This window comes from Sturnira hondurensis, unplaced genomic scaffold (assembly GCF_014824575.4).
Source record: "Sturnira hondurensis isolate 20B ecotype Veracruz unplaced genomic scaffold, ASM1482457v3 Scaffold0013475, whole genome shotgun sequence".
NCBI lineage: Eukaryota > Metazoa > Chordata > Mammalia > Chiroptera > Phyllostomidae > Sturnira > Sturnira hondurensis.
The window spans coordinates 160,463-174,083 of NW_028086106.1; the positions used below are offsets into that span (position 1 = coordinate 160,463).

Genomic DNA, 13,621 nt, shown 5'->3' on the forward strand with positions numbered 1-13,621 from the left:
AAAAAGTTGTGTAGAAGCATATTTAATAACATGGATGGTATTTGTAAAATATTTTACAGAAACTGGGTTGTCTCAGGATTGTTTAAAACCCAGTTATAAGTTTTGGTGCCAGAACAGACACTGCTTTGAATAAGAGTGGTAACTGATGATAGTAGAAGTTGATTGTTGTGACCAACAGCCTTGGTTATCTTTGTGACCTTATGTTCTTTGGTCAACTCAACTCTTTGCTTGGCGAACACACGTTGCAAAAATGTGATTTGATTATTGGAAATTTATTTTTGACCCGTTTCCACACTTGTGATACTATGAAAACTTTACCTCCACGGGCAATCAGGCATGAATGAGTGGACATTGATTACACATTTTATAAAGAAATAGCCCTGGACTTCCGCCAAGATGCAGGTGTAGGTGGAAACACTGTACCTTCTCCCACAACCAAGTTTGAATACAACAAAGGTTTAGTAAACAAAGATGCAGCCAAAGAACAGAAAACTGAACTATACGGAAGTCCAACAACAACGAACCATTCAACTGAGACCGGTAAGAGGGGCGGAGCCAGCAGTGGAGCAGGGTCCGGCAGGAAAGATCCCCCAACCCAGGCGCTCAGGCAGCTGGGGTAGCATCGTAGACCCAGTGAGGGTGCAGGGCAGGCTGACCTCGGTCACACATTCCTGCACAGATAAACCAGCAGAGGAGTGAGCAGTGAGATAGACCCTGCAGGCCCCAGCAAATCCAGTGAGGGCGAAAGGTGGTGGGCTGACTGCGGTCACACATTCATGCAGTGGGACAGAATACTCACCCCATCGGCGGGAGGCAGCAGAGGGGACTGCCATTGCCCTTCTCTGACCCTGCCCCCACATACAGTGTCACAACCCAGCGAACTGGGTTGCCCCACCCTGGTGAACACCTAAGGCTCCACCCCTCATACATAACAGGTGTGAACAGACCAAAACATGGCTCAAGAACAGCTCAAAGCCACAGAGACTATAATTCTAAGCGACCAATAAATAGCCAACCTTTCAGATGCCCAGTCCAAAACACTGGTGATTAGGATGCTCACAGAACTGGTTGATTTTAGTCACAAATTAGAGGAACAAATGAAGGCTAAACTAATTGAAATGAAGGGAAGTGCACAGGAAACCAATAGTGATGGAAAGGAATCTGGGACTCAAATCAATGGAGTGGACCAGAAGGAAGAACTTAACATCCAACCAGAAAAGAATGAAGAAACAAGAATTCAAAAAAATGAGGAGAGGCTTAGGAACTTCCAGGACATCTTTAAACGTTCCAACATCCAAATTATAAGGGTACCAGAAGGGGAAAAGAAACAGCCACAAGTGGAAAACTTATTTGAACAAGTAATAAAGGAGAACTTCCCCAGTCTGGCAAAGGAAATAGACTTCCAGGAAATCCAGGAAGCTCAGAGAGTCCCAAAGAAGTTGGACCCAAGAAGGAACACACCAAGGCACATCATCATTACATTAACCAAGATTAAAATGAAGTAGAGAATCCTAGAAGCAACAAGGGATAAGGGGACAGTCACCTACAAAGGAGTTCCCATCAGACTGTCAGCTGATTTCTCAAAAGAGACCTTCCAGGGAAGAAGGGGCTGAAAAAAAGTATTCCAAGTCATGAAATCCAAAGACCTACATCCAAGATTGCTTTATCCAGCAATGCTTTCATTTAGAATGGAAGGACAGATAAAGTGCTTCTCAGATAAGATCAAATTCAAGAGTTCATCACCACCAAGCCCTTATTATATGAAATGTTAAAGGGACTTATCTAAGAAAAAGAGGATGAAAAATATGTACAGTGAAAGGTTAGCAAACTCCCAGTTATTAACAACTACACCTAAATCAAAAGCAAACTAAGAGGACAGCTAGATCAGGAGTGGAACCATAGAAATGAAGACCACATGGAGGGTTAGCAGCAGGGAAGTGGGAGGAGGAGAAGGAGGGAGAAGGTACAGAAAATAGCATAGGCAGTAGGTAGAAAATAGATGGGGGAGGGCAAGAATAGTAGGGGAAATATAGAATCTGAAGAACTTGAGACACGTGGTCATAAACTGAAGGGGTGGAATGGTGGGGGCAGGGGTGTGCAGGTTGGAGAGGAATGAAGGCGGGGAATAGAACAACTGTAATGGTATAATCTGTGAAATGTATTTTTTAAAAAAAGAAATAGCCCTGGCAAGTGTTGCTTTGTTGGTTGAGTTTTGTCCTGCAAATTGAAAGGTCTCAGTTTTGATTTCTGGTCAAGGTACATGCTTGGGTTGTGGGTTAGGTCCCTGGTCAGGGTGCCTGCTAGAGGCAGCTGATTGATATTCCTCTCTCACATTGATGTTTCTCTCCCTCCTTTTGTCCTCTCCCTAATGTCAAAAACAGAAAAAAAAATTATTTTAATAGAGAAACAAAGAGGTTGCCAAAAAACTCAAAACATATTCAAATCAATTTTAATCATTTGTGTTACTTCATCTGTTAATTCTTCTTATGACAAAAAACAGTATCTTTCTTATGACTTTCTCTCAAATCACAATATAAATAATAAGATGAAACAAAAATCTTCTAAATATCCTGTTCTTCTGTATGTATTAACATTTGGTGTTTCTACAACCATATCCTTTGCTGTGCTTGTTTACACTTGGATGTATAATTTGCATTTGTTATATTTTTAAAATTAAAATAAATTGTTTTAAAACCAAAACATGGTATGAACACACACATAAGTATATACACATACATATTGTATTTTGGTAATTAAAATAATACACAGCCCTGGATGGGTGGTTCAGTTGGTCGTAGCCTCTTTCCATGCACCAAAAGTTTGCAGGTTTGATTCCCAATCCAAGCACATTGCTATGTTGCAAGTTCGATCCTCAGGGTGCATGTAGTAGGTAGGCATCCAATTGATGTTTGTCTCACTCTTTCTTCCTTTCTCTAAAATCAGTAAATGTATCCTCTGGTTAGGATCTAAATAATACTAATATACTTGTTATATTAGTATTATAACTAATACTAATACATAGGATGTGGCTTTCCCGTTTTGCTGTACTATTTAGTTAAAATGATGTATATTCTTGTTAATCGCAGGTCAGGAGTTGTTCTTTGCTTAATCTAATGTTTATTGTTACTGTTTTTCGTAACGTTTTACTTCATTAGTTACTTATGCATGGTGTTGTCATTCGTTGCTCAAATGGAAATTATTTTTTTGTATTTTGGGCTGTATATGGCCCTATGTCTGGAAATATCAGGAAGTCTTGATGTGTTACATGTGATGAAGTGCAAGGTGAGTGTAGATCTTCTTGTTTGTGTTTGTAGTGGTGGGGCCTGCTGCTTTAATTTCGGGCTTCTCAAATTGCATGAGTATATGGTATTTACTTCTGATGCATCTGTAGATTCCCCCACATAGGTGAGAAGATGGCTTGAATCCCCACATGGATTAAATAATAAAGACCATATTGAATACTCATGTAGTAGTTCAAAGTATACAAAATGATTTTACTTACATCCTTTTAACAGTATCTCCATTGTAGGATTATTATCTCTTTCTTAGAGTTGAAACTGAAAAGGTGTTATTTTCTACATCAAACAGTATTCAACTTGAACCTGAGCCTTTTGATTTCATATCCCTGTGGTCATTCCATTAAGTCATGCCTCTCTTTGCATGGGTAAAAGGTTGTCATAGGAAACTCAGTCCTGCTGCCCAGTGTTACAGATGTTTTCCCTTTATTTTTTTTAATGTATTTTAGTTCTCAGTAGTTTTCAATCTCCTGCTGACCGGAACTCCCATCCAGAATAGCCTCTATGAGCTCTACTCCCTCCTCAGTTTTGTGGAGCCTGATGCCTTTTCCAAGGAGCAGATAGAAGATTTTGTTCAACGTTACCAGGATATTGAGAAAGAGTCTGAGTCAGGCAAGTGCCCTTCTGACAAAATGTTCCCAAGAAGCCTGGGCCCAGAAACTGCCTGAGTACAAAATAGATAATGGTTGTAGATAGAAAAGAAAAGATTCAATATCCAGAGGATACCTTCCAGGAAGTTAAAGAGCCACACAAAAATCAGATGATGATAGGTTACTCATGTTGTTCCCAGTTGTCTGCTATCATGACTCTCTTGTTACATGAGTCTACATTTGGGCTTCTTTGGCTCATTTTTGGAAGAAATAGAAGGTGTCTGCTGATTTTCAGACTTTATTTTTCTAATATATAATTTGTGTAAGAACTTTGTTAAGTTTCTGTGCTACTTTCTGAGGCAGAAAATTAATTGGGTAGTATAGCCCCAAACTTCTCTTCAGCATTCCATAGCACTGGGTGCTTTTAAAATGGCACCAGAACCAACTGGGATGGATGGGTGGTGGGAGTGAAGGAGGAAAGCCTTCCTCATTCATACATCTGCCAGTTGTAGCCTTCTTCCTCATGTATCTTTGTACCTCTGCTTCATAGAATTATCTCTATATCCCAATAATATTATCCTAGACTGTTTATTCAAGACAAATGGTGGGCATTCTCCTTAGTGAGTTTGAATGTGCTTACTGAGTATGAGTTGGAATGGCTTCTCACACAAAAATCTTGACACCTCAGGCTGAAGATTCCCTGGGGGACCTGCTCTGATTGCCCACATGCTTAGGGTTGCCAGATAAAATATATGATACCTAGTGAAATAATACATGGGATGTACTCATTAAAATTAATTGTTACTTATCTGAAATTCAGACTTATCTGGGCTCTTGTATTTTTATTTGATGTATCTGGCAATTGTACATTTGGTGTAATTCCAATTTTGGCTAGCTTTTGGAGTTTACCACACTTGGGGGTGAACAAGAGAGATCAAGTCAGAAGAACTAAGTTTGAATGCCAGCAGCAGTGGCATCTAGCTATGTGACTTCGGATAAGATGCTTAATTTTTGTGAGCCTCACTTAACTCTAGAAGTGGGGACAAGATTACTTATTTGCATTTCTAAGATACTATACTAATCAATGAGATTATTAGTAAAAATGAAGTTCTTTGAGTATTCCTAGTTCTTATTAAGAGCTAATAATGATTCCAGAAGGATTGGAAAGAACCCAGTGAAGGAAGAAACACTGAAAAATTACCATAGTGGCCTAGAATGCAGAATTGTCATGAAAATGAGAAATAAAAATAAATTGCTGTATGTTTTCTTCCTTCCACTTCACACTCCATGTTTTTTTTTTCTTACACAGCAAGTGAACTACATAAACTTTTGCAGCCATTTCTGCTGAGGCGAGTGAAAGCCGACGTAGCTACAGAGCTTCCCAAGAAGACAGAAGTAGTGATATACCATGGCATGTCAGCACTGCAGAAAAAATACTACAAGGCCATTTTGATGAAAGATCTAGGTACTCAGAGGGCACTTGTCTGCTTGAAATCTAAATAAAGATGTGGTCTTCATGCAGAGAATTATTTTATAATCACAGTTGCTTTGTATAGGAAGACTATGGGATGGAGTTTTGTATTTTGCATATATTCAGATCAGCTGCAATGAAACTGGCTGAGTGTCTTTAGTATAACTTAACTCACACTTTATTTGTTGCTGCAGTTGTGAAATTTCCTCCCTCTCCCCCCAGCTCAGTTTTTGGTATTGCCTGTGGTTAAGGAAACACCTCTGGGTGTTGCACTCATGCCTCTCATTTTCCCATGCCTCAAAATTTGTTCAATCAAATTTACTGGGAGGAATTGGGAGTAAAAAGGAGAAATAGGAGTGGAACAGTCTCTCAGTTTATATTTTTCTGTCCCTTGGCTCAAGAACAGTGATTAAAGAAGGAAATTTAGAATGTACAAAAGAGTAACAAAGTACTCCTGAGTTTAATTTATGGTTAGGGTCCTTAAAGGGACGGCAAGGAAACTGCATATGGACACGCTGTTAATTCTTACTATAATTCAGTGAAATTTAGGAGGTTAATATAGGTATGAAAGGTACATTAAAATGAGTGAGATTATTTATGGAAACTTAGAGGGTTTGTTTTTTTTGTTCAGTAGTCCATCTCTTGGCCTCTTTCTTTTTTTAAAATATAGTTTATTGATTATGCCATTACAGTTGTTCTAATTCACCCCCTTCATTCCCCTCCACCCTGCACACCCTCTCCCCCACCATCCCCCCCTTTAGTATGACCACGTGTCTCAAGTTCTTCAGATTCTATATTTCCCCTACTATTCTTGCCCTGCCCCTGTCTATTTTCTACCTACTATCTATGCTACTTATTCTCTGTACCTTCTCCCCCCTTCTCCTCCTTCCACTCCCCTGTTGCTAACCCTCCATGTGGTCTTCATTTCTATGGTTCCGCTTCTGATCTAGCTGTTCTCTTGGTTTGCTTTTGTTTTAGGTGTGGTTGTTAATAACTGTGAGTTTGCTGTCCTTTCACTGTTCATATTTTTCATCCTCTTTTTCTTAGATAAGTCCCTTTAACATTTCATATAATAAGGGCTTGGTGGTGATGAACTCTTGAATTTGATCTTATCTGAGAAGCACTNGGAAATCTTATTTCAACAAATAATAAAGGAGAACTCCCCCAATCTGGCAAAGGAAATAGACTTCCAGGAAATTCAGGAAGCTCAGAGAGTCCTAAGGAAGTTGGAACGAAGAAGGAACACACCAAGGCACATCATAATTACATTACCCAAAATTAAAATGAAGGAGAGGATTCTAGAAGCAGCAAAAGATAAGAGGACAGTCACCTACAAAGGCCTTCCCATCAGACTATCAGCTTATTTCTCCAAAGAGACCTTTCAGGCAAGAAGGAGCTGAAAAGAAGTATTCCAAGTCAGGAAATTTAAAGACCTACATCCAAGATTGCTCTACCCAGCAAAATTTTCATTTAGAATGGAAGGGCAGATAAAGTGATTCTCAGATAAGGTCAAATTCAAGGAGTTCATCATCACCAAGCCCTTATTATATGAAATGTTAAAGGGATGTGTCTAAGAAAAAGAAGATAAAAANCATTTCATATAATAAGGGCTTGGTGGTGATGAACTCTTGAATTTGATCTTATCTGAGAAGCACTTTATCTTCCCATCCATTCTAAATGAGAGCTTTGCTGGACAGAGCAATCTCGGATGTAGGTCTTTGGATTTCATGACTTGGAATACTTCTTTCCAGCCCCTTCTTGCCTGTGAGGTCTCTTTTGAGGAATCTGCTGACAGTCTGATGGGAACTCCTTTGTAGGTGACTGTCCCCTTATCTCTTGCTGCTTCTAGGATTCTCTACTTCATTTTAATCTTGGCTAATGTAATTATGATGTGCCTTGGTGTGTTCCTTCTTGGGTCCAACTTCTTTGGGACTCTCTGAGCTTCCTGGATTTCCTGGAAGTCTATTTCCTTTGTCAGACTGGGGAAGTTCTCCTTTATTATTTGTTCAGAGAAGTTTTCCACTCGTGGCTGTTCCTCTTCCCCTTCTGGTACCCCTATAATTCAGATGTTGGAGCATTTAAAGATGTCCTGGAGGTTCCTAAGCCTCTCCTCATTTTTTTTTCCGAATTCTTGTTTCTTCATATTTTTCTGTTTGGTCCGTTTTTTTCTTCCTTCTGGTCCACTCCCTTGATTTGAGTCTCAGTTTCCTTTCCATCACTATTGGTTTCCTGTGCATTTCCCTTCATTTCAATTTGTTTGGCCTTCATTTGTTTCTCTAATTTGTGACTAAAATCGACCAGTTCTGTGAGCATTCTGATCACCAGTATTTTGAACTGTGCATTTGAAAGGTTGGCTATTTCTTTTTCACTTAGAGTTATCGGCTCTGGGGCTTTGAATTCTTCTTGAGCCATATTTTGGTCCATTTGCACCTGCTACATATGAGGAGAGGAGCCCTAGGTGTTCACCAGGGTGGGGCAACTCAGTTGCTGGGTTGTGACACTGTATGTGGGGGTGGGGTCAGAGAAGGGCAATGGCGGTTCCCTCTGCTGCTTCCCGCTGCTGGGGCCTGTGGGGGTCTGTCTCACTGCTCTCTCCTTTGCTGGTTTATTTGGGCTCGAATGTATGACCATGTCAGCCTGCCGCCTTGCGCCCTCACTGGGTCCACCTGTTGCTATCCTACACCTGGGATCTGCCCATGGCTGCCTGTGGGTGTGGGTCGGGAGATCTTTCCTGCCCTACCTGGCTCCGCTGCTGGCTCCACCCCTTGCTGGTCCGGTTGAACGGTTCCTTGTTGTCGGACTCCCATGTAGTTCAATTTTCTGTGTTTTGGCTGTGTTTTTCTTACTGAAACTTTGTTGACTTTAAACTTGGTTGTGAGAGGAGGCACAGTGTTTCCACTTACACCTCCATCTTGGCTGAATTCTCTTGCCTCTTTTTTATTTATTTTTTTTTACATTTCAGATGCATTTGAAAACGAGATGGCAAAGAAAGTTAAACTTCAGAATGTCTTGTCCCAGCTTCGAAAGTGTGTGGATCACCCATATTTATTTGATGGTAAGGCAGTTCCCCTTTTCTCACATTACTTTTTGTTATTATTTCTGTGGCCAACATAACAAATTTTTTCAAAAGAATTGCATGTATTTTCTGTCTATTTTCTCTATTTTATTAATATTTTATGTTCATGTTATTTAATATATTCATCATATTCAAATTTTTTCAGTTGTTCCTAAGAGTATCCCTAAGACTGTTTTACTTTTTTCTTTTTCAGTTTGAGATCCATTCATAAACTCTGGTTGCATTTGTCATGTCCCTTTATTTTCCTATAATTTAGAAACACCTCTTACCTTGTTTAGCCCTTTTTGCCTTTCATGAAATTGACAGTTTTGAAGAATCAAGGCCATTTATTTTAGGAGGTGTCTTATAGTCTGGATGTATCTAATCATTTTTATATAATAAGATATCCCTTTGTCTTGAACCCACCCAGCCTTTCATCACTGTTCTCTATGTTTCCCAAGCAATGGTTGGCAGTTAACTTTTTTTTTAATAAACAAAAGTGGGAATTTTTAAAAAAATATTTTATTTATTTTTAGAGAGAGGGTAAGGGAAAGAGAAAGAGAGGGAAACATGAATGTGTGGTTGCCTCTTGTGGGCCCCTTGCTGGGGACCTGGCCTGTAATCTAGGCATGTGCCTTGACTGGGAGTCAAACCACAACCCTTTGTTTCAGAGGCCCACGCTCAATCCACTGAGCTACACCAGTCAGGCTTGTCAGTTCACAGTTTAATTAATGTCTCAAATCTTTTGACATAGTTGATCACTCCTTTCTTGTTCTTCACTTGATTTTTGGGACAGTACTTTCTCTTTTCTGCCTATGTTATATCTGTTCCTTCTCAGCTTACTTTGCTGCTTCCCTTTCCATTTATAGATGTCTGTACATTCTCAGTACTGCTTTGGCTCTGTTCTGTACATTTTGATATGTAATGTTTTCATTTTCATTCAAACTGTTTAGTTTTCTTTGTAATTTATTGTTGTTCACTTATAGTTGTCCCGCCTATTTTCCCTGTTGCTCACCCCTACCCCCTCCCACTCCCACCGTCAATCCCCCCATTGTCTGTGCCCATGAGTCCTCTGTTTATGTTCCTTTGCCTGCTCCGTCCCCTTCTTTCACCCATTATCTCCCTACCCCCACCCCTCTGGTCCCTGTCAGTTAAACTGTGTTTTTTAATTCACTCTGGTAGCCTTTGGGAAAGTTTCAGGACTCCTGGGGCTCTATATGGATAGGACCAATGCAGAAGGTTTGCTGTAGTCATTTTAAGGGCATCTTTCCCAGGCAGTGCTAAAAATTGTTTTAAAATGTCACAGCATCTTAATTAGATGCATAATGGGACTTTTTTTCCAGGGAGGGGTATGTTGGGAATATGTACATTTTGAAAGCAGCCCTCTAGGTTAATCTGACTGCTATCCTCCACCTTGAGTATGACTAGTTTATACAGCTAAGCCTATTTCTTGATTTGTTTTGTAGAGTGAAAAACTTGGATTTCAATTTTGGGTGTCTTTGGTCTCCCTGTTCCTCAGTTTCCTAGAGTTGGTTTGTTCCTTGGATAAACATTTATTAAACATATAGGTGTACCAGGCTCTGTGATTGATGATAAGCAGCACTAAGGTTTTCATGGAAACAATTATAAATTGCCTCAAAGAGAGATGAGACTTGAGCCCATTATCAATTAGAGGTAGCTGGACCATGGGCCTCTTCATTCCCAGAGTCTGGCCTTACTGAGGACACACTATTGAGACTGGGTTCTTTCTTTTCCAGGTGTGGAACCAGAGCCTTTTGAAATTGGAGAACACCTGATTGAGGCCAGTGGGAAACTTCATCTCCTAGATAAACTGTTAGCATACCTGTATTCCAGGTAGGTAGTAGGCTCACATTTTCTGCTCTGAGCTGGCGACTGTTAAAACCAGTATAATCAGTAACTCACTGATTTCTTGAGACTATCTCCAGTTTTCCTTTTCTCAAGACCCTGATTCAGGTTCTACTTGTACAACTACACCTTCCACCTCGATCCAGCCCGTCCCACCCCATCTCCTCCATAATCATTCTTTCCTTTCCTGAATTATTATAGCACTTAGGATCCTAATCCAGCACTTGGCCATGTACCTCCTTAATCTGCTAGCTAATTAATTGGCAGTATATTAACTATATCACTCCAGCTATGTTGTTCAGTTCCACAGGGACAGAGATAACATCAAGCATTTCTTTTTTGGTTAACTTCTGGTTCCTTGTGTTGAATTGATACATAGTGAGGGCATAGTAAATACTCACTTTTGTTAACATGTGATTTTTTTAAAGATTTTAGTTTTTTATTTTTAGAGAGAGGGAAAGGGTGGAAGAAAGAGAGCGAGAGAAATATGTATTGATTGTCTCCTATATGCACCCTGACCTGAGACCAAATCCACAACCCAGGCATGTGCCCTGATTGATAATCAAACTGGCAGCTTTCACTTTGTAGAATGACACCCCACCAACTGAGCCACACTGCTCGGGGCGATGTTTTGGTTTTAACTTAGAACTTGGGAGACTTGATCTCAGAGACATGAGTTGGGTGTTGGAAGACCAAGTCATTTTTGGAGCTTCTAACGGTTCAGCTAAGTGTTCAGTATCCTGGTGTCCAGCCTATATCTGATCCCCCTAGTCCTCAGAGAAGTCTCAGCTTCCAAAGAATTTCAAAGTTGTGTCTAGGAACTACTGCCCCAAGTGGGCCTCATCCAACCTAATACCTCAAATTTAGCAAAAGCACCCACCATTAGGAATGTGCTAGTCAAATAATTGCATGTCTTAACTGTATTTTTTTGGCTTCGATATATCTACTGTGAGTGTATTGGAGTTGGAAAAGGACCCATAAATGTCTTCTCTCTAATCATTGTATTTCACAGGTATTAAAATAGGCCTAGAGAGGTCATGTGACTTGTCTAAGGTAATATAGCCAGCAGTTGGCAGAAATGGGATTAGAATTAAGGTCCTCACCTTTTAAATTTAATGCCTTTTCCTATTTTGGACTTGAATCTTGAAGGAATTCATAATTCTTCCTCTTGCATCCATTGCAAGCTCAGACTAAATTAGGTTTTCTAGTGAGAGTATTTATTTGACAGTGCCATACTTCTTTATGCAAGCTTAAAATAACAGGTGATAACATAGGGCTCTAGGCTTGACTCCATTGTTGACTTAATCCATTTTGTGTCCTCCTCTTTTCCCCATATATAAGTTTTCTCATGTATCACATAGGATATAACATACCCCTTGTTTCTCTAAAGTGATGTTTCACAGACTTTTCAACAGTCATAGCTGTGTAGAAGAGAATAGTGACTTTATACCTCCAAGTAGAGAATAGCTGTAGGTGGCTGAGTACAAGCTCTTTAGAGTTTTCAATTTTTAGAGTTTTTTTATAGTTTTTATGCAGTCAAATTTCACATTTTACTTTTAACACATCTTTATTTGCTGTTAAAAGTGTATTTTTTTCTATTTTGTAAATTGATATTATAGAAAGAGTCACCTTGGTTATCCTAGGGCTTTGTACACTCCTTGGTGCATTGATACATGCCCCTGGGAATACCCCCACTCTGGTGTGAGAACTGTTGCTCTGAAGGATACAGTTACATTTGGACCTATGTCCTTACAAAAGATACTTAGTATTTCTGAGAAAGTCTCTGTAAATGATTATGACATTTGTATTTCTAGTTTAGTATTTCATTTATTTATAAACTTGCATTCTTTGGTGAGTTTCACCTGAAACTTCTTTTTCTTGCTAGGGGCCATCGAGTTTTACTTTTCTCCCAAATGACCGAGATGTTGGACATTCTTCAAGACTACATGGATTATAGAGGTGACATTTCTTGGTTGCTATGTTACTCAGCCTTTTTTAGACTTAACAGTTCAGATAGGTCCATGAAGAGTAATCTAGAGTATCAGATGTTACAGAGGAAAGTAGCGAAAGAAAATTACTCAGAACCAAAGGAAGATTGAAAGTAAGGAGAGGATCGTGTGACACAAGTATTGACAGCAGGGTGGAGACATGTAGGCAGAACTAAACACATATTTCCATTGGTGATGTGATTTAAAAATATGGGTACTGGAGAACATGTGTGTTGCAGAAATGTTGAGAATTCTTTAAAATGTACGATAAACAATTTCAGTTACAGTTGCTGTCAGTGTTCTTTAACATGTATCTCAACAGTTGAGTAACTGTTCAGGATTAGTAGAAAAGATGAATACTGAAATTATACAGATCCCACTTAATCAACCTAGAAAAAGGTAAAGGAAATTTTTATTCTATATAGACAAAAGACAATAAGGAATGTAAGTTATTACCAGAGAATCTATTTAATGTATAGTAAAATTTGTGTGGGATAATGGGAAGCAGCTGTAATATTGGTTGATTTTGAGATCAGTTGTGAAGAAGTAGCCACTCCAGACATTCCTATTTAAGAAATGGTCAGGATGGCAGTGTAGGTAAATGAGGTGCTCAGATCCTTCCACAACTACATCAAAATTATAACCAAACTACCAATAACCATTATTCAGAACCACCTTACATCTTCCTGAATGGAAGTCCTATAAGTAGGGATTTAAAGAAGAAGCCACATTGAGGTAGGTAGGAAGGCAGAGACTCAGATGGGCTGGTCCCACACCTGCGTGTAGTAATTTAAGAGCACGAGGGCTATCTCGGCACAGAGGTCCATCCTGAGGAGCATGGGGTCCCAGTCCCTCACCAGGCCACCCAGCCCAGGGTTCCAGAGTCAGAAAGAAGTCCTTAGCAAGGATTGGAGACTTCTGGAGTCCCAGCCAGTTCCTCTTAAAGGGCCTGTGCACATACTTACTCAGATTCACTGTCTCTGAGCTCCAGCACTGGGGCAGCAGCTTGAAAGGAAGCACGGATATATGGAGGGAACTGAATTGTTCTGGCATTAGGGAAAGAGGTTGAGGGGCAGCTTTATGCCAGATAAAAGTACTGGCAGAGGCTGTTGTTCTTTTTCTGTGACCCATCTCCACAGAGCTGGCAGGTAGGTGCCACATTTGAGTCTTTTGTCAACCTGGCTCACAGTGTTTGCTTCACCCTACTTGTGGACCCACCTAAGCTGTTTCCAGTGGGTTTTCCATACAAATGTCCTCTCTTGCCTCATGCTTTAGACTTTCCTAAAATCTCTCAAACAACTAGCATCTGGCTTCAGAATTCATCTGGCCACAGAATACTTCATACCTCGGGCCAG

The 13,621-nt window shown here is 39.9% G+C and overlaps 1 protein-coding gene across 4 annotated transcripts in view; it reads left to right on the forward strand.

The window, feature by feature from the left end:
• Nucleotides 1-13,621, forward strand: part of CHD1L (chromodomain helicase DNA binding protein 1 like) — a 111,221-nt gene that overhangs the window by 41,339 nt on the left and 56,261 nt on the right. For all 4 annotated transcript variants that reach the window (XM_037061622.1, XM_037061623.1, XM_037061625.1 and 1 more), the window contains exons 7-11: nt 3,746-3,908; nt 5,196-5,351; nt 8,320-8,412; nt 10,170-10,266; nt 12,164-12,237. In XM_037061622.1, coding sequence (XP_036917517.1) covers nt 3,746-3,908; nt 5,196-5,351; nt 8,320-8,412; nt 10,170-10,266; nt 12,164-12,237 — 583 coding nt within the window. The remainder of the gene's footprint in view (nt 1-3,745; nt 3,909-5,195; nt 5,352-8,319; nt 8,413-10,169; nt 10,267-12,163; nt 12,238-13,621) is intronic.